Source organism: Syngnathus acus, chromosome 23, assembly GCF_901709675.1.
Source record: "Syngnathus acus chromosome 23, fSynAcu1.2, whole genome shotgun sequence".
NCBI classification, from domain to species: Eukaryota; Metazoa; Chordata; class Actinopteri; order Syngnathiformes; family Syngnathidae; genus Syngnathus; species Syngnathus acus.
In genome coordinates, this window is record NC_051107.1 from 5,501,956 (window position 1) to 5,520,096 (window position 18,141).

General features: G+C 46.6%; 4 protein-coding genes across 6 annotated transcripts; 3 read left to right on the plus strand and 1 right to left on the minus strand.

The window, feature by feature from the left end:
• The first annotated feature begins 1,246 nt into the window (after positions 1 to 1,246).
• Positions 1,247 to 4,101, plus strand: akr1b1.2 (aldo-keto reductase family 1, member B1 (aldose reductase), tandem duplicate 2). Its single transcript, XM_037243446.1, has 10 exons — positions 1,247 to 1,419; positions 1,918 to 2,085; positions 2,164 to 2,280; positions 2,347 to 2,424; positions 2,562 to 2,684; positions 3,007 to 3,113; positions 3,184 to 3,265; positions 3,414 to 3,497; positions 3,581 to 3,663; positions 3,732 to 4,101. Exons 1-10 carry the CDS (start codon positions 1,354 to 1,356, stop codon positions 3,772 to 3,774), a joined length of 951 nt encoding a protein of 316 aa, XP_037099341.1. The 5' UTR covers positions 1,247 to 1,353; the 3' UTR covers positions 3,775 to 4,101.
• A 336-nt stretch (positions 4,102 to 4,437) lies between these two features.
• dnajb9b (DnaJ heat shock protein family (Hsp40) member B9b) lies at positions 4,438 to 6,364 on the minus strand. Its single transcript, XM_037243473.1, has 3 exons — positions 6,060 to 6,364; positions 5,547 to 5,793; positions 4,438 to 5,419 (listed from the first exon to the last, which is right to left on the minus strand). The coding sequence occupies exons 2-3, from the start codon at positions 5,761 to 5,763 to the stop codon at positions 4,992 to 4,994; spliced, it is 645 nt and encodes a 214-aa protein (XP_037099368.1). The 5' UTR covers positions 5,764 to 5,793; positions 6,060 to 6,364; the 3' UTR covers positions 4,438 to 4,991.
• A 242-nt stretch (positions 6,365 to 6,606) lies between these two features.
• Positions 6,607 to 12,576, plus strand: scyl2 (SCY1 like pseudokinase 2). Of its 2 annotated transcripts, XM_037243283.1 has the most exons (19): positions 6,607 to 7,015; positions 7,657 to 7,853; positions 7,922 to 8,079; positions 8,185 to 8,329; positions 8,404 to 8,553; positions 8,624 to 8,845; positions 8,908 to 9,024; positions 9,102 to 9,227; positions 9,292 to 9,468; positions 9,556 to 9,567; positions 9,646 to 9,768; positions 9,873 to 9,986; positions 10,054 to 10,186; positions 10,258 to 10,376; positions 10,439 to 10,539; positions 10,619 to 10,685; positions 10,765 to 10,842; positions 10,914 to 11,036; positions 11,135 to 12,576. In XM_037243283.1, the coding sequence occupies exons 2-19, from the start codon at positions 7,677 to 7,679 to the stop codon at positions 11,702 to 11,704; spliced, it is 2,712 nt and encodes a 903-aa protein (XP_037099178.1). In that variant the 5' UTR covers positions 6,607 to 7,015; positions 7,657 to 7,676; the 3' UTR covers positions 11,705 to 12,576. The 2 variants fall into 2 exon arrangements, with proteins under 2 accessions (XP_037099178.1, XP_037099179.1); XM_037243284.1 differs by lacking the exon at positions 9,556 to 9,567 and having other exon boundaries at positions 6,608 to 7,015.
• Positions 12,577 to 13,015: 439 nt separating this feature from the next.
• Positions 13,016 to 18,107, plus strand: tcp11l2 (t-complex 11, testis-specific-like 2). Of its 2 annotated transcripts, none has more exons than XM_037243378.1 (11): positions 13,016 to 13,140; positions 14,567 to 14,745; positions 14,831 to 14,963; positions 15,565 to 15,685; positions 15,751 to 15,974; positions 16,040 to 16,176; positions 16,250 to 16,422; positions 16,497 to 16,678; positions 16,754 to 16,926; positions 17,001 to 17,463; positions 17,499 to 18,107. In XM_037243378.1, exons 2-10 carry the CDS (start codon positions 14,574 to 14,576, stop codon positions 17,261 to 17,263), a joined length of 1,578 nt encoding a protein of 525 aa, XP_037099273.1. In that variant the 5' UTR covers positions 13,016 to 13,140; positions 14,567 to 14,573; the 3' UTR covers positions 17,264 to 17,463; positions 17,499 to 18,107. The 2 variants fall into 2 exon arrangements, with proteins under 2 accessions (XP_037099273.1, XP_037099274.1); XM_037243379.1 differs by lacking the exon at positions 13,016 to 13,140 and adding an exon at positions 13,596 to 13,620.
• The last annotated feature ends 34 nt before the right edge of the window (positions 18,108 to 18,141 follow it).

The following is an 18,141-nucleotide window of genomic DNA, read 5'->3' on the forward strand; positions in this document are numbered from 1 at the left end:
TTTTTTTTGATCATGTAGTCAGTCAAATTTGACTCATAATGGGAATTCCCATCCAATAAAATCCATGGTGCTATATCAAAAATCTGTCGAAATCCTGCTGAAAACAAAAGTCCCTTTGTGGAAATCAAAAAGCTTTCGCACATCTTTCACTGTGCTTTGGCGACCCCTTGTGTCTGTCAAATTACACTTTGTGTCATTAAAGTTTCTTGTTGGAAAGGTGAGCTGACTTCTGTTCAAACTCTTCTGGAAAGCCACTTGGTTCTTCAAATAGGTGGTTCTTTTCTTCTAATGGATGCTTGGCCTGCACAAAACAGTGTCAGTGGCGTCTTGGGCTTTTGATGAAGGCAGCATGTGGCCACGTTTGATTCCAGTGGCCACTTTGACAGTTTGGAGGCTGTCTGAAGTGAGATCAGAGACGCAAGAGGGCCCGGAGAAGCAGACGTCCAGCCGGGGGAGAAGATCAGAGCGGACATTGTGAGGTACACAGCGTTACTGGCTCCTGCAACTTTTCCCTTTGTATATATATATTTTTTTGTCAAATATATATTTAGTAGCACCTTTCTCTGCAGCTCTCATGGTTCAAATAAAGAACTGTGAGGGTTTTATCTGATTTTAACCAAAGAGCCCTGGCAAGTCACTATTATTTTTTAAATTTATAACCATTGGCAAGATTCAACATGCATGAAATTTTCTGAGCTCAAGGAACTTTGTTGCCATTTCAAATGACGTTTTGGCTCCAGATAGGCAAGATCACGCCACAACGCAGGATGACTTCAAGTAATACAAGAAATGACTTGTTTTATTTATGCATACCAACAAAGAACAATAAGCTCGAAACCAGAGTTGTCAAACTCGTTTCCACTACGGGAAGTAAAAAATGACCGTTTTCTGAACCAAACCAAACTACTTGTTTAATTAATAATAACTTGTTTAGTTTATAATTAATAATAAATAATATATTTCATTCCACTATTACCATTAAAGACCCCCAACGCAATGCTGGTGTACTGTCTCCCTCCTGTGGCAGACGTTGGAACAACAGGTCATTTTTTTTACAGCCGTGATAAATCGCAGTATCATCTAGTTAACGCCATTCGCGTAAATTATTATAATTATTGATTATATAACAGTCCAAATATGTGACTAATATTTACGCGTGTTGTATTTTATGCGTGAAACCACTGAATCACTGCACTGTTTGATTTCACGCCTGGGGCAACCTGCAAGGCATGACTAATCAATCGACGATGCCTGCCTGCTCTGTCACACATAAATAAACTAACGCGCACGTCACACGCGCACACCTCGCCTCCACTTGTTGCCGAACTGAGTATCACTCGTCTTTCGGAAGCAATGGCAACGACCGTGAAGCTTTCCACCGGTGCGCTTATGCCCATCGTCGGGCTGGGGACATGGAAGGTGAGTGATTCGTTATCTCCATTTTCTTGGATCTCGTGCAAAGTTACGAGTTGCTTTCTTTGGGTGTAACTACTTCAAAATGGCTAACAGGCGTGGCAATCTAAACTTAAATTTAGACTGCAGAGCGTTGCGTAACAGATGGGAAATAAACTCACCGAGTGATATTAAATTGCGTGAAAAAAATGAACAATCGGACTTGAAGCTAACGGTAGCTAATGCTAACAGCCATTCAGTCTTGGTGGCGGATGATTGAATTTATGTTGTCATTCAATTTAACGGTGTAGGCTGATTCTTTTGGGTTTGCACTTATATGCACGCTTATAAGAGTTTATTTTCATGCATTCATAACATTTCAAAGCTTTTTCTGTCTCAAGGAGCCTTAAGGTAAATCTTTAACATGTATGGTATTTTTTTGTGTCACGAGGTTAAAACTATGATCTACATATTGTTAACTTTTATTTTTTAGCAATGAATATTCACTCAATCGTTCTCTTCTAGTCTGAACCTGGTCAAGTGACTGCAGCAGTGAAAGCAGCCATATCAGCGGGCTACCGGCACATCGATGGGGCTGCCATTTATCGGAACGAGGCGGAGGTGGGCGATGGAATCCAGGCCATGATCAAGGACGGTGCAGTCAAGCGAGAGGACCTTTTCATTGTTAGCAAGGTAAGAAAGCCATCAGATGGAGTTTCAGATCGAGCAGGATGCTTCTTAATGTTCCTCGCTTCATTTTTTGCCCCGTAGCTGTGGTGCACCAACCATGAAAAGTCCATGGTCAGGCAAGCTTGTGAGAAGACCCTGAGCGATCTCAAACTGGCCTACCTCGACCTCTATCTGGTGCACTGGCCAATGGGATTCAAGGTAAATGCTGCAAGTCTCATCCGCTATTGTCCCAGTTTTTAAAGTCATCTCTTTGGACTCGTGTAGCCCGGCGATGAGATGTTTCCGTTGGACAGCAACGACGAAATCATTCCCGATGATACCGACTACCTGCAGACATGGGAGGTGAGTTAAAAGCTTGCCATAGTCATAAAATACTACTTTGTGACAGGATTTGGATCACAATGCGGGAGCATCCGGTATAGACCCTTGTGGAACTCCTCAGAGCACACAAATAGAGGAGAAAACATTTTGTGTTTCAGGGAATGGAGGAGCTGGTCGATGCCGGTCTGGTCAAAGCCATCGGGGTCTCCAATTTCAACCGGGATCAGATTGAGCGTCTTCTCAACAAGCCGGGCCTCAAGTACAAGCCGGCCAATAATCAGGTACACCAACTCAATATGGACCCATTTCTTGTCTAGAAATACAAAAGACATTCCGAAAAAAATGCTGCTGTCTGTAATGCTCTTTCCCTCCCAACAAGAAAAAATAAATGATTTTGTAATTCCCATGAGTTTAATGCCGTTTCCCCCCCTTAGGCTAAGCTAATGCGCTTAGTCTGTTGTTTCCCCCGTCTGCTTTAGATGGATCCTGCCTCGTATTAAATTAAGCCACCATTTTCTTCTCTGGCCTGCAGCCGTTGTACAAAAACAGACCTGAAAATGTTGATGGCAATTGTGCCCGCCGTTGTACTTTTGTGCCTTGAAGGTGGAGTGCCACCCATTCCTGAGCCAGGAAAAGCTGATCAACTACTGCCACTCAAAGGGCATCACCGTGACAGCCTACAGTCCACTCGGCTCCCCGGCCAGACCCTGGTAGGTCCTCAAAGGGGGATCGGAAAGTTTCTTTTCAGAATGTGACTGTACGCCGGCCGCACTTTTGCAGGGCCAAACCCGACGAACCTTCGCTTTTGGAGGATCCTAATGTCACGGCCATAGCCAAAAAGCACAACAAAACATCTGCTCAGGTACAGCGGCACCATCTGTTTTGAATGATGATAAAATATTAACTAGGGCTGAAGAATGAATTGAATTAAAAATCATAATTAGAGGGGGGGGGCAAATAGATGGTTTCTGTGGTTCAGCCCAAGTCTTGATGTCGGAATCTCAACTCAGGTCCTGATCCGCTTCCACGTCCAGAGGAATGTGGTGGTGATTCCCAAATCGGTCACACCTCACCGCATCCAAGAGAATTTCAAGGTAAGGAGCGAGAAAGACACACAAATGACCTCTTTGCCTTGCACGCCCGGCCGAGCGCCTTGTTGATTTTTCACCCTTTGCAGGTGTTTGACTTCCAACTCAGCGATGAGGACATGAAGACCATTTCAGGATTCAATCGGAATTGGCGAGTCTGTCCGATGCGGTGGTGAGTGTATGGACGAAATGTTCAGAATTTGTTGTATGGCTTATTAATTTACTTATCTTGGCCTCCAGGAGCATCAAGCACAAGGACTACCCCTTCCACGCTGAGTTCTGATGTGGGAAAATGGCAAGCACTGGTCTGAATTTTGGCACAGTTAGAAAAATGTAGTTGTGTTTGTCGTAGTCGCTTCGCGTTGGCAAGTTTGAAATGTATCACTATGTAGCAATTCACAATACATGTCCATTTGAACACTTCCCCTTATTTGTCAGTCATATGTGCCACTTGTGACTGTTGGCGTTACTGAGTCATGTGTGTTACTTGTGATGGCGTTGCCTCATTTGTTTTCACTTTGTCCCGCGTGTGCCAAATTAGCACGAGGGATTACTCCAATATTGTATGTTACAATAAAATAGTGCCAGCCAATGCAGCGCATTCTCATAAGCAGGCTTTGGTGATATGCCAACTGAGCTAAATTATTTTTATTTTAAGTTGATTCTGCAGTAAAACCAACATAGCTGTGGTAATTGTGAGTTTTGGCGCCGCTTAGTGGTTACTGGCGTCATGACACTAAGAGCCTTTTTTATTCCCCCCTGTATGCAACATAGTTAAATTTCTCACGAGAAACTTCAGTTGTCGACTGCACTTCTCAAAGTGACCACAAGACGGCGACAGTGTAACGCCTCAGAAAGCTGCAATGTTCTGCCGTCACCCTTCTCCATCCTAAATTCCACAAACGTCATAGCATAGTTTTAAAAATAATCACGCACAGATAAATAATAAAGAGCCACATCCTGTTGCAACTTTATTCCATTTTCAAACATCTTCCAATACACACACTCTCTCACACACTCTCTCACACACACACACTCAAAGTGCAGACATTATTGAGACAGCACTGTCTGTGCATAATAGGCAAAGGCATGAAGAGCAAAACGCGCTGAATATTGCACATGATCAGCTTGAGGTTTTTGAGTTTTTAAACATGAAAATATTGGAAAATATCTCCAGCAAAATATTGCATAAGTGCTTGTTTTTTTGTTTGTTTTTTCCTCCTCTCGTCATTCAAATGTGTCTTTTTCAGTCCTGGCTTGTTCAAATACAAAGAGCCCAGTGCAGCTTGTTGAAGCAAAGATTGCACGAGCTTCTGTCGATTCCTGAGCAAGTAAACAAGCTGACCTAATTGGAAGTGATTGAAATCCCACTTTGTTCCTTGAATACAAATCTCATACTGAAAGTCACCAAAAATCTTGTGATAAATTGGCGTTAAATTGCCACACTAAACCCACCACCTGTTAGTGTTTTTTTTTTTTTTTTGTAGCCCACTCCCCCTTTCAGGAGCACTCTGTGAAGGTGGTCACCATGTTGCCCCTCCTCTGCGTCACTGTCCTGCAGTGCTGCTTGGTAGAACGTTGGAATCTGCCGTCATTCCTGGTCGTGTGAGCGTTAAAGGAGAACATCTTCTCCAAGTCCTCAAACATGTCATCAAACAGTCCCCCTCCTCCTCCAAAGGTACGCCTCTGTTGGTTCCCCGAGGCCTCGTGGAAGAACCTCTGGTGCGCTTGATGATGATGGGTGTGGAAGTTCTGCTGCTGCTGCTGCTGCTGACCGAAAAAGTCAAAGTCCTTGAAGATGTCGTCCATGTTGAACGAGCGGTAGTGCTGCCGGAAGTTGTGATTTGCATTTCCTCCGTGCGCCGACTGGCCGTGGCCGAACTGGTCGTACTCTCGTCGTCTCTTATCATCTGATAATGTCTCGTACGCTGAGGTAAAACAAGTGTAGTGAGTTTTGTGAAAACAAGAAATTCAATCTTGTCGCTTGCCTAGTTCTGGAAATGCGTCTATATAACTTGCAGAATTATGACGTCACACCAGGACCCGAGATCTTACCCTCAGCTATTTCTCTGAACTTGGCCTCGGCGTCCGGACCCTTATTTCGGTCCGGGTGGTACTTGAGTGCCAGCTTATGGAAGGCTTTCTTGATCTGGCGCTCCGAGGCGTCTTTGGGCACCCCCAGGATGTCGTAGTAGTCCCTCTTGGCTAAGATGAACTCGGAGATGAGCAAGATATGAAAGGCGAGCAGCAACACGCACTGCGCCGTGGCCATGACTGCTTTGGGGCTTCTTTTGTTGGGCACCTTTAGCGGACGAGAACAATTTTGTTAACTTTAAATACGTTGAGGGAGAGTTTACTAATAGAGTACGATTAAAGAACCATTACGGTCAAATGTTTTGGGGTCGTTTTTAAACGTCACCCTTCCGAATCGAGTCGTTTACCCTCAGGATCAAGAAAACGACAACTCGCCATTTTGGATGGAAAGTGAGAACGTTTGGTTATCTTAATTTCTACATAAAATGGAGCTCAGTTAAGTACTTCAAAAATAAATTGTTGAGTGTGCCTTACCTGGGTCACCAAAGAAGCCAGGGACACTGCGGAGTGCTGCTGACAGCTCCAGCTGATACGAAGCCGCAAGCTAACGTTTGTTGACGAAATGCATTCCTGAGAGCGAGCACCACGACTCGCAACGCTATTGGCCCATTCAGCGGACGCAGTGACTCAGAGCCCTCCGATTGGTCGAAATTGTCCACGTAGCTCCACGAAACAGAAAGGAGTCAAGAGCACTTTATCATGTGTTTCCGGTTTCGTTTTTTACAAAACAGACGTGTCGTCCGCCAGCTTGGTCTGGATTCAGGAGAGTCGGGTTCGAGTTCCTGTTCTCATATTCATTTGGTTCATTGAACGATTCGTTTGAACGAATCTTTTGAGTGAACTGATTCTAAGGATTCAGTTCACCTAAAAGAACTGGAATGCACATCACTATCTTCAATTCACCTAAAGACCTGACGTCACATATGAACATATGAACTGAAAAAAGACTCACTCTCGTTCACTGAAAACATTCGTTCTTTTGAAACCATCGTTCACTCACGAGCCAACACTACACTGCAGGTGTGTGACGTGAACGCGCAGCCCACAGCGGAGCTCCACAGATGGAGCGAGCGACTCACTCTATCAATATGACCAAATCTACTGTATTCCAACAGGCTTTGGTCGAATGGTTAACGTCATTGCCTTCGATAAGATGGAATCGTGGTTCGAGACATTTCCTTATTCATGGGCTTCTTTTCTCGAGTATTGCAAAATAGTGAGCCGCCCAGACATCCGTGACGTCACCTTTGGTCCATCAAAGCCGGAAGTAGCATTGTCAGACGTCCTAGCATGCTAGCATGCTAGCACATTCTGCAGGCTACGTGAAAGAAAATATGAGGGCTGTGAGTCGCACACGCCAGTGACAGCGCTCCTCGGGGAGTGGGCCTTTTCCCAAGAAGTCACCTGGAGACATCTTGTCCTGCATTCGTGTAAGTTACCGCGAGGAGACCAAATGACAGTTGGCGACTCTTGATCGTTGCGACTTTGGTGTTACTGCGCATTGTCAGCTAGTTAGCTTCGCTTCACGACTGCCGCGGTCGGTGAGTCACTCCAGGGATGTTCAATAGAAATATTTAATCACCAACTCAAAGTGTGCTTTAACTTCACGGGTTGGACAAATGTCGGCGAGCTGCTGTTGTAAGCGAGCCAGGGGGTCACCTGTCCTAGCCACGATAATGCTACTTACGTGATTTATTCTTTTTCAAATATGATCTAACTCATCACCAATGTGTTTAAATTACCACTGAAAATGTTTCTGGCATGCATTCGGATTGATTTCTTATTAGATTTCCAAGTGATTGCAAAAGGACAATATTGTACAGGCTCAGTTTCTAATTCATGTCTACCTCCATCAAATAAGATGCTTAATTTAGCCCACTGCACAGTGACATCAACATTTATTCAACTTCTTTCAGACTTATCGTTGCGTAACCTGGCTTCAACTTCCCTTTTCAATCGTTTTGAAAGCCTTATTTGGCGAGACGTAGCTCAAAGACATTTCTTGTAAAAAAAAAAAAAAAGATCAACTTACCTAACACGAGCTCCGAACCGGGCCCGTTCTTCCTTCCAGCTGCCCGCTCCGGCCTCAACATGGAGTCCATGCTGAACAAGCTGAAGAGCACCGTCACCAAAGTGACGGCCGACGTCACGAGCGCCGTCATGGGCAACCCGGTCACGCGAGAGTTCGAAGTGGGCCGACACATCGCCAGCGGCGGTCCGGGGATGTGCTGGAGGATCTACAACGGCACTAAGAAGTCCACCAAGCAGGTGCGTCGTATGATACCGCTCCTTCGTCGGAATAGAATTGCTCACAGGATGTTTTGGGGCATTTCCAGGAAGTGGCCGTATTCGTTTTTGACAAGAAGATGATTGATAAGTACCAGAAGTTTGACAAGGACCAAATCTTGGACTCCCTGAAGCGAGGGGTGCAACAGCTGACCCGACTGCGACACCCCCGTCTCTTGACCGTTCAGCATCCTCTGGAGGAGTCTCGGTGATTCACCCGTTTGGTTTTTGTCGTCGTTGTAGCCACAAGTAACTTTCTTCAGGTCCTGCTCATTTCGACAGATCGGAAAATGTGTCAATGTTTCTTCTCCAGAGACTGTCTGGCCTTCTGCACGGAGCCGGTCTTCGCCAGTCTGTCCAACGTGCTGGGCCACTGGGACAACCTGCCCAGCCCCGTGCCCAACGACATCAAGGAGTACAAGTTGTACGACGTGGAAACCAAGTACGGCCTGCTCCAGGTGAGAGGAAAAATCCCCAAACGCTATCGGATTCAAAATCGGGTCTTTGAGTCTCCTTTTCATTGTCATTTTAGATCTCGGAGGGTTTGTCCTTCCTGCACAGTGGAGTAAAGATGGTCCACGGGAACTTGTGTCTGGAGAACATCATTCTCAATAAGAGTGGATCGTGGAAAATTATGGGCTTTGATTTCAGTATTTCATCCATTAACCCGTCAGACGCTGATGTGAGTGAAAAGAGACACAATCCACTTTTTCTAAATGAGTTCAAATCATAAGATTAATTTTTGTCGACAGCCCAAATACTCGTGTAAGGAATGGGAACCCAACCTGCCGCCGCTGTGCCTGCCCAACCCCGAGTACCTGGCGCCCGAATACATCCTGTCGGTCAGCTGCGACACGGCCTCCGACATGTACTCGCTGGGCGTGGTGGCGCACGCCATCTTCAACGAGGGCAAGCCCGTCTTCGCCGTCAACAAGCACGACATCTTCAAAAGCTTCAGCCGGCAGTTGGATCAGGTGACCGCCGAGGGACGACCACGCAAACCGGTTGACGTGCTGACGATTTTCTTTCGTCGCAGCTCACCAACATAAATCCGGCGCTGTTGAACAAGATTCCAGAGGAGGTGCGCGAGCACGTGAAAATGCTCCTCAGCGTCACGCCCAACGTGCGCCCCGACGCCGACCAGATGACCAAGGTCGGCCTCGGCGCCTGATACCGCATCATCCTCGTCCCGCGCCCGTCTAATACATTTCTCCCGTCTGAATGAAACAGATTCCATTTTTTGACGACGTGGGGGCGGTGACGCTGCAGTACTTTGACTCGCTCTTCCAGAGAGATAATCTGCAGAAGTCGCAGTTCTACAAGAGCCTCCCCAAAGTCCTGCCAAAACTCCCCAAGGTAAACCTCGATGAATGGCATCGTGAGAACGGAAAACGAGAATTTGCCGCTTTGTCTCCATAAGAGAGTGGTGGTGTACCGCATCCTTCCCTCGCTCACCTCGGAGTTCATCAACCCGGACATGGTCCCCTTCGTGCTGCCCAACGTGCTGCTCATCGCCGAGGAGTGCACCAAGGACGAGTACGTCCGCTTCATCCTGCCCGACCTCTCGCCCGTCTTCAAGCAGCAGGAGCCCATCCAGGTAGACCACACACACACTCGCCATCGGAGCCGCCCGCTTCGTCTCTTTATCCGACGTGTCTTTCTATCTCCTCCCATGCTTCTTAAGGCTAGTAACATGGTAGGTGCTCAGCCAGTGTTTGACCTTCTTGCACAGGAAGTGCATTTCTAACTCCCGCCTGTGCGTGCCCCCATGCAGATTCTGCTGATCTTCCTGCAAAAAATGGACCTGCTCTTGACCAAAACGCCGGCCGAGGACATCAAGAACAGCGTGCTGCCGATGGTTTACCGAGCCCTGGAAGCACCTTCTATGCAGATCCAGGTGGCCATTTTGTGTCTTTGCTAGCATAGCGGGACGACTTCTGCAGTGCTCTTTAAATAGTTGTTTCGAGTTTGACCCGATTTACGCGCTGCGCCGTCTTCCAGGAGCTGTGCCTCAACATCATCCCGACGTTCATCAACCTGATCGACTACCCCTCCATTAAGAACTCCCTCATCCCTCGCATCAAGTCCGCCTGCCTGCAGACGTCCTCGCTCGCCGTGAGTCTTTTTCCGCCCACACCGGAAACGCACGCGTCGTGACGTTTCCCTTCCCGTGGCCGCGTAGGTGCGCGTCAACTCGCTGGTGTGTCTCGGGAAGATCCTGGAGTACATGGACAAGTGGTTTGTCATTGATGAGATCCTGCCCTTCCTGCAGCAGATCCCCTCCCGGGAGCCGGCGGTGCTCATGGGAATCCTGGGTGAGCTTTTAATCCTCAGCTTCCTGATTTTTTTTTTTGGAAGGGGCGCCACCTCACTGTCACCTCTTTAGGAATCTACAAGTGCACCTTCAGTCACAAGAAGCTGGGCATCCCCAAGGAGAACCTGGCTGCCAAGACTCTGCCGTACTTGGTTTCACTTAGCATTGACAACAACCTCAACCTTAATCAGGTAGGATTTTTTTTTTCGTGCAAAATCAAGGTTTCAGTCATTAAATGTATTTTTCATTTCAGTTCAATTCGTTCATGGTGGTCATCCGAGAGATGCTGAGCCGCATGGAGGCCGAGCACAAGACCAAACTGGAGCAGCTGCACATCATGCAGGAGCAGCAGAGGTGATTTACATTTGAAACGTTGACAACACAAAAAAGCGGCCTTCTTCCTCTATAATTGCTTCCCGTCGTCTCCCGTCAGGAGTTTGAACATCTCCGGCACAGAGAAGCCATCAGAGGAGACCAAGGGCCCGCCATCGTCGCACCAGGTGAGTTTATTTCCCGGTCGAGAGCAAGGAATGTTACTTTAATTTCATCGTTAATCAAAGCACGATTATGTTTTTGCAGATCGATGACATCTTCGGCAGCACGGGGCTGAACGGCAAGGAGAACGGATCCTCGGCGCCACCCCCGCAGCCTAACAGAGTAAGATGACCACTTTTGTTTTTCTTTTTACGAGCATCTGGTCATCAACAACTTGTCAACGCTGTCTTTAGATGTCTCTGACTCTGGAGGAGAAGCAGCGACTGGCTAAGGAGCAGGAGCAGGCGGCCAAACTGCGGAGTCAGAAGCCACTGGCGCCACAGAGTATCAAACCGACCACGTCTGCCAACTCACAGGTATTTTTTTTTTTTGGCAATCTATCACTTCAACACACTTCCTTGACACTGATTATTCTACTACTCTATTTCTTGTCCTTTTTTTTTCCCCCCCCCAGGCAAAAGATCTGACCAGCAGCCTGTTCACTAACATGGCGTCCCTGAACAGTATGTCCTTGAGCAACACGCCTCGAGCACCTATGTCGCAGGCACCCGCCGCCGTGTCCACCTTCCCCTCGTCCTCCTCCATGGGCCCCCCGGTGTCCAACGGCTTCAACCCGGCCATGGGCTTTCCCGCGGCGGGCGTTGGGATGAGCATGAGGCCGCCGGGTTCCGCCGTCTACGGTGGCGGCATGGCCTCCACCACCAGCACCCCCAACTTTGGCGCCCTGGCGCAGAACCAAGGCCAGATGAACTTGTCAGCGCTAGACAACCTTTTCACATCCAACAAGCCCAAAGTCTCCCTCAACCAAATGGCGCCCTTAGGCGGAACCCCTTGGCTGGGCCAGTTCTCTCCGGGGCAGAACGCTCAGCCCGCTTTGCAGGGGGCTCCGTCGGCGGCATTCGGGATGCAAGCGAACCCTTTTTTCAGCCCGCAGAACTTCTCTCAAACTACCGCTGGCGCCAACCAAAGCGGACTGAAGCACGGCACGTCCGCCAACACCGACCTGAAAGACTTATTTGGCTGAAAGGATCCACTGTGAAGTAGAAAGAAAAGGTCCACTTTTGCTGTGTCTATTTTTGATCGCGCTCACATTCTGCACCTCATTTGTATTTGAAGGGCAACGTGTCACTTCTTGTATGCTGTCTTCTACAAAGCTGTGGGTTTCTTACTCTTTTCTACTTGATGTTCTTAAGGGGTGCACATGGGAGTTGAGAGTTACTTTTTGAATCGGAGTTACCTTATTCAGACTCTCTGAGGACATCCGGGAGGGAGGTAGCTGGACGTGTAGCATCCGGCAAGTTGGGCCTTTTTCCACGACCGCTTCCATGGCAACAGTCTGCAGCAGCAGTGACCTAATACACCCATTTCCATTTCCACTTCTTTTAAATGCAGTACGACTGAAGTATCACTTGTCGCTAGATGCTAATCCTAACAAGGTGCATTGTAGGCTCTTGTGCCTTACAGGGTTAAACTTGTATTGATTGTCTTTTCCCCCCCCCCTCCCAATTTGACCAATTTAGCTTTTGTCTTCAAATCATTCCTCTTTTACACATCTTCAATTTTAAATAGTAAATGAATTCTATCTATTTAGTTCTGTGCACTTTTCAAAAACTTTTTAATCGGATGCTCCTCTACAGTTTTAGTTGGGTGTGAGAGAGAATTTGAGAGGCCTTCAGTGATGACGCTTGTGCAATATTAATGATTCTTTGTGATGGTTCATACTGGACTGATTGGCCACACAGCTCATTAAATACGGTTTCCGTTGAAAGGTTCTGGTCATTCCAATTTTGCATCTCCCAAACTCTACTGCTGGCATTTGTGTGTTATCTGTGATTTCATAATGATCTAAGGTGGTTCAATGAAAACGTGTACATATAAAGGAAAATATACCATCGTGCGGGAGTGTGTATTTATTTTTGTGATGGGGTCAAGTAAAGTCGCCTAACTGCCATTTGCAATTCACACCACACATAATAATGACAATTATATCTTTACTCGTTTACGTACAAAAAAAGGAATACGTAAATGTGCAATAAAGTCTCCTACGATGACGAGAGTTGTCATTTTATTCCTTAGTGAAGTCACATCCGTAAACAAAAACCTCATAAACTCAAGGGGAGCGTACCATTTTACGAAGGGGGGTACAGCAGTCTTATCAGGCATGTTTTCAACTTCCAGGCAAAATGTGCTGCACATATTTTTGTATATACACTTATTGTCCCGTTTTATTAATACTGTTAATATTTTACGGAATTGATGACAGTCTAGACTTCTCTTTCTGCCCGTGTTCTTAAATCTCACCCCTGCGTGTCACAAACGGTTTCGTCCGTATGTCCTCAAGCTCCTCCGAAGTGTCGAAGGACCTTTAAATCGTCAAGCTTGCAACACAGGAAACAACAAAACTTCGTTTCACAAGGCAACAATTTCTTACTAGTCTCCTACTCGGGAGACTTAATCGAGGTAAGAACTCACTACTAATGCACTTTATTGTGTGCGTGTTTTAACCATGCCTCGCTCCAATGCGAGTTTTGCGGTGGTAGAATCGTCGAATTGGCAGCAGCTTGTGTTTATTTCACATAAACCTGACCGAAATTACAAGTGGGTTTTTGTTTATGTATGAAAATGACGCATAAAAGTAAGCATAACTGTACACTCAGTGTGTTTAACATAAAAAAAACATCAGAAAAAAACAACAGGCGAGAATGTAAACAACAAAAGTGTCCCGATGGCTTGGTGAATAAATGTTAGTTGTTTTAAATTATTGTTTGAAAATACGTTAATGGATTTTCTTCTTGTTTGGAGAGTGACTGCAGATCACGTGTACCATGTTCTCACGCGTGTCTGGATATTTTTTCGGTCCATGTGCTGTGCTCGGAACCAAAGATTTTCCATGTAGGGATGATAGACGGGTGGTGCAGGCCAATGGGGAGTGGCTATTCAATGAAGCCCCGCCTCCTTATCCACTGTTTTGTTTACGTTGTGCTGCAGCAATCTGGACCTCTTTGTTCTGACACTTTACAACCTATCCATGCACAATTGAGTCTATACGATATTCCATATCTTTTCTACACTTTTGCTCGTGAAATTCATCCAATATACATTCATTTCGACTGTGTTGTAGATATTTGATGACATCATTTCTCCCACTGACTGCAAGTAAACATAAATAAGACTCCCAATAGCCTCAAGAATAAAAAATGTTGTTTTGATACGTCGTGAAGGAAGCGCACTTTTCAGAAATAATCTCAAATCCGGAATCACTCTGGATAATCCGTGGAAATTGGCCTGCTGCTTTTTTACGTGACCTAGCTATCTGCTCGTGCAGATGATGTAATGAACCACACAGCGGACACACACACACACATGACCCCCACCTTACAAGTGCTATCTTTAAACCAAAGTGGGAGTTGGCATTCATTTTTAGCTCCAGATAGCAGAACGAGCACTCCAGTGGGCCTTAGATAATATTAGACAGCTGTCTAATTGTGGAAATGGATTCTACAATAAATTTTGAAAAATCGTGATGTGATGGTGCACATTTAATTAAGACTTGGTTTTCCCAGATAATCCAGATAATCGTAGCTCTTAAAAGCAGCCAGTGGGGTTGCGCTTATGTCACCCTCTTAGCTGCCGGCTGCATCGAGGGAATATTTTTTGTCACACTTTTACTTTGAGAAGAACTCCAATGTAACTGGATCCTGCAGTTGAGGAGCCCTCCGCTTTCCAGCATTGCCATGGAGACATTTGATCTCATTCCCATTGAAAACAAGCTGCTGTTAGTGTATTGTTTTTCTTTTTAACTCTGGCCTGCATCATATAGCAACCGTTTCCATGGCGATGGTCTGACTTGGGGGTTTGTAACGACAATGCACACTCTGCCTCGCAGTTTGAAGATGCCCCTGAACAACGAGCGTCCGTCTTCCGGCTCCAGCGGCGACGAGCAGGGCAGCGACGGCGAGTCGTCGTCGGGGCGCTGCGACAGCACCGCGTCGGCCAGCGACACCGACTGCTCGCGCGAGAGCTTCACCAGCGATGGCTGCAGTAATAAGCACTGCTCACCCTCCTGTGAGTGCCTACAAAGTTTTATGGGCTTTATTTAAACGTGTCAATGCGGAAGTGGAGATAAAACTTTCTGTGGGACCTCTACCAGCGAGCCCTCCCAAGACGCTCACCCTGGACCAGGTAATGGGCTCCGCCAGAGACCTCTCCAACCTCAGCTTGTTCCACGAGATAGTCGTCAACCGCAACTTCCACCTGGAGCCCAACACCTTGCCCGAGGACAGGTTGTCATCACGCTTGTAAAGCTATCAACGTTTATCGTCGCTCATTTGGGTTCGCGCCACCCACAAATATTTGCACTGCGTCGTGGAACAAGTCGGGGCTGCTTGCTCTCCTGGAAAGTAGTAGGTGACACAAATCGTGTAAGTTGAGAAAATGTTGTGCGGTAAACTGAAGCAGCGATTCCCAACGACAGTACCCAATTTTATTTAATTGCAGTTCAGGTAATGGATGAATGGTCTAAAAAGCATTATTGAATGCATCTTTGTTCATATCTCTGCTCACGACATGTTGCGACAGGCAGAACAATGTCAAACCACTTCTACTAGTTTGTGGAAGCTCCAATAAACCTGTTACCACACACATAGAATAATAGCTAAGGCAAACACACCCAGATTTGTGACTTTGTGACTCAGTCGAGACAACGTAATTATTGTTTCCGAACACATTTTTGTACATTTAGTTGAGCACGACAAAGGCAGTTAATATATGTTAAAAGTTGACAAAGGTAGTAACTTCTCAACGTCACATTCTTGCTAGGGATCATGCAGTTAAAGTTAAAAAAAAAAAAAAAAGTTGAGCAATGTTCATTTCCTGTGTTTTTAGTTTCTGGAAGATGGTCCGCGACAACGTCCACAAGGCATTCTGGGACATCCTCGAGACAGAGTTGAATGATGACCCGCCCGAGTACCAGCAGGCCATCAAGCTGCTGGAGGAAATCCGAGAGGTACAAAATTTCTTTTTTTTGTATAAAAGACAGAAAAAATGCTGAGGTTACACTTTGCCGGCTAGATTTTGCTATCCTTCCTCAACCCCGGCGCCAACCGCATGCGGACACAAATCCTGGAGGTGCTGGACATGGACCTGATCAGGCAGCAGGTGGACAACGACGCCGTGGACATCGCGGGCCTCGCTTCGTACATTATCGGCGTCATGGGGAAGCTGTGCGCGCCCATCCGCGACCAGGAGATCAAGAAGCTAAAGGAGAGCACGGACAACATTGTGACGATCTTCAGGTAAAACACCCCCGTGCGTCTTTCCTGCGAAGAATCCACGTTGATGCCAGCTCAACGTCCACCAGGGAGATCTTCCGCGTGATCGACCTGATGAAGGCCGACTTTGTGAACCTGACCATCAACAACCTGCGGCCCGTCATGCAGAAGCAAAGCGTGGAATACGAGAGGGCGACCTTCCAGAGCATCCTGGACAAGACGCCCGGTGAGTGGACTGCTAACAAAACGTCCGGCGAGTGAGGACAATCCGTGTTTGACGTCTCCTGTGTCACCTTCAGGTGCTTTGGACAACACCGCCGCTTGGATCAAAATGACTTTTGAGGAGCTTCTGTCCACCATGCCCAGCAACTGGGGAAAAGGACAACCGTGCTTGCCTGGACCCTTCCAAGTCCTCAATGCGGCTTTCCTACACATCCTCATGTGGGACTACACTAAGCACGCACTCCCAGAGGTGAGCGGACATTTAAATCATTTTAATGCAACAGAATAATGTGTGAATTTTTTTTTTTTTTGCGGCATGTATAGACGTGGATGACGGACGAGGCTCGCCTGCGAGAGGTGCAGTCGCAGCTGAAGCGCTGGCAAGCGGTCAACGAGGTTCTGCTCATCGTCCACAGCACTGTCGGCGGGCCCGTCCAAGGCGTGGCGGTCCTGTCCGAGCGCCTCAAGAGGATGACGGCTGTGCTGCTCGACCACATGCACAACCCGTGAGTCCACGCGTACGCTTAAGATTTTCTAAACCAACCTCTCACTTCTGTTTTGATATGGTTTGCGCTTTTCAGGACTTTTAACCTGCAGGAGGCGCTAGTGGGCGTCAGCGCTCAGATCTGCAGCGAGTTGAACAAGTCTCTAGCGGAGAGAGGCTACCCCACGCTTAGCCCCGCGCTGCAGGCGACCCTCACAGGCCAAATCAGCGGCATCGCCCACAAGGACAACCCCATCCGGACTCTCGTCGGTACGTACATCCGTTCCGGATGTTTCAGCTCTCCCTGACCGGGTCCGTGTCCTAATGTTTCGCTCCGTCCGCAGAGGACCGTGTGCAGCACTACTTCACGGTGCTCATTTGCGATCCCAAACCTCAAGCCAAACTGGAGCAAACGCCCGCCGGCCTCTCCGCCATTCACTCTGAGTTGGTCTCGCTGGCCACCAGGTTCCTCTCTCTGGTCAACTACAACAAGGCGGTGTATGGACCTTTTTACGCCGACATCATCAGGAAATTGATGTTCGCCAACAGCCCGTCGCCGCCGTCGGCGCCGTCTTCGCTTCCTAAGGACACCGTTGCCTCCGAATGAATTTGCGACCTCCGTTTTTGTTCTTTTACAAGGGAGCTGACTTTGTCAGTGAAGCGTTTACTTACAGGACAGTGTTTCCCAACATGTTAAGTATAAAATTGTTCCCCGAAGTAAGGAAATTATAGTTTGACAACAATGACTTGACAATTATGAATTACTAGCACAGATAGATGAACAAAATATTTGTTGGAAAAGAATAAGTGTCATTATGATTTTTGATTCCTATATTTAGCAGAGTAGCAACACAGGTGTATATATAACACATCATGACTGTTTAAGTTTTCGATATATATCATACGACAAACCTCTTCGCCACTTAAAGAAGGTATTACAAATATTAGGGATTTTTTTTTGTATATTTGTTTTATGCACGAGTGCATTTTTGTGTTCATCATTTTTGCTTGTGTAACTGTAGGATAATTTTCCAGTTGTTTGTGTGATTTATTAGTTTTGTGTGATTGGTGATGTTTGTTACATGGCTCGTTACTGTGGCCCTTTATCGTATTCCTGCATCGGCTTGATCGAACCTGCGTGGACACACAGACACAAAAGGTTCTGAGCTCCAGAGGGATTCTTATCCAGTGTGGATCCAAAGATGCACAGAACAAAAACAGCAATTATTGATCTTTACTGAAGTTTACATGAAAAAAAATGTGCTGTTTTCTTCTGTACTACACTTCATTTAATAAAAGTAAAAATTCTACTAAGTTGATGCAAGCGTGTATATAGTTTTACATAATGTCTTGGGTATTTGAACATTTTTGCAATAGCTACTTAAGAATTCATTTTTAGGGCAATTTATATTTGCATATTGTGAGATATTACTTCATTGGCCCGTTATAATGAAACACATTGATAAATAGGTAAATGTACGTCTT

Excerpts from the sequence above, each read along its gene's own strand:
- scyl2 (XM_037243283.1), top strand. The coding sequence starts at position 7,677 with ATGGAGTCCATGCTGAACAAGCTGAAGAGCACCGTCACCAAAGTGACG. Across the intron at positions 7,854-7,921 it reads CTAAGAAGTCCACCAAGCAG|GAAGTGGCCGTATTCGTTTT; the intron begins GTGCGTCGTATG and ends GGGCATTTCCAG. Across the intron at positions 8,846-8,907 it reads TCAGCCGGCAGTTGGATCAG|CTCACCAACATAAATCCGGC; the intron begins GTGACCGCCGAG and ends CTTTCGTCGCAG.
- akr1b1.2 (XM_037243446.1), top strand. The coding sequence starts at position 1,354 with ATGGCAACGACCGTGAAGCTTTCCACCGGTGCGCTTATGCCCATCGTC. Across the intron at positions 2,685-3,006 it reads ACAAGCCGGCCAATAATCAG|GTGGAGTGCCACCCATTCCT; the intron begins GTACACCAACTC and ends TGTGCCTTGAAG. Across the intron at positions 3,498-3,580 it reads GCATCCAAGAGAATTTCAAG|GTGTTTGACTTCCAACTCAG; the intron begins GTAAGGAGCGAG and ends CACCCTTTGCAG.
- dnajb9b (XM_037243473.1), bottom strand. The coding sequence starts at position 5,763 with ATGGCCACGGCGCAGTGCGTGTTGCTGCTCGCCTTTCATATCTTGCTC. Across the intron at positions 5,420-5,546 it reads GTTCAGAGAAATAGCTGAGG|CGTACGAGACATTATCAGAT; the intron begins GTAAGATCTCGG and ends GTTTTACCTCAG.
- tcp11l2 (XM_037243378.1), top strand. The coding sequence starts at position 14,574 with ATGCCCCTGAACAACGAGCGTCCGTCTTCCGGCTCCAGCGGCGACGAG. Across the intron at positions 14,964-15,564 it reads AACACCTTGCCCGAGGACAG|TTTCTGGAAGATGGTCCGCG; the intron begins GTTGTCATCACG and ends CTGTGTTTTTAG. Across the intron at positions 16,927-17,000 it reads CCCCATCCGGACTCTCGTCG|AGGACCGTGTGCAGCACTAC; the intron begins GTACGTACATCC and ends CTCCGTCCGCAG.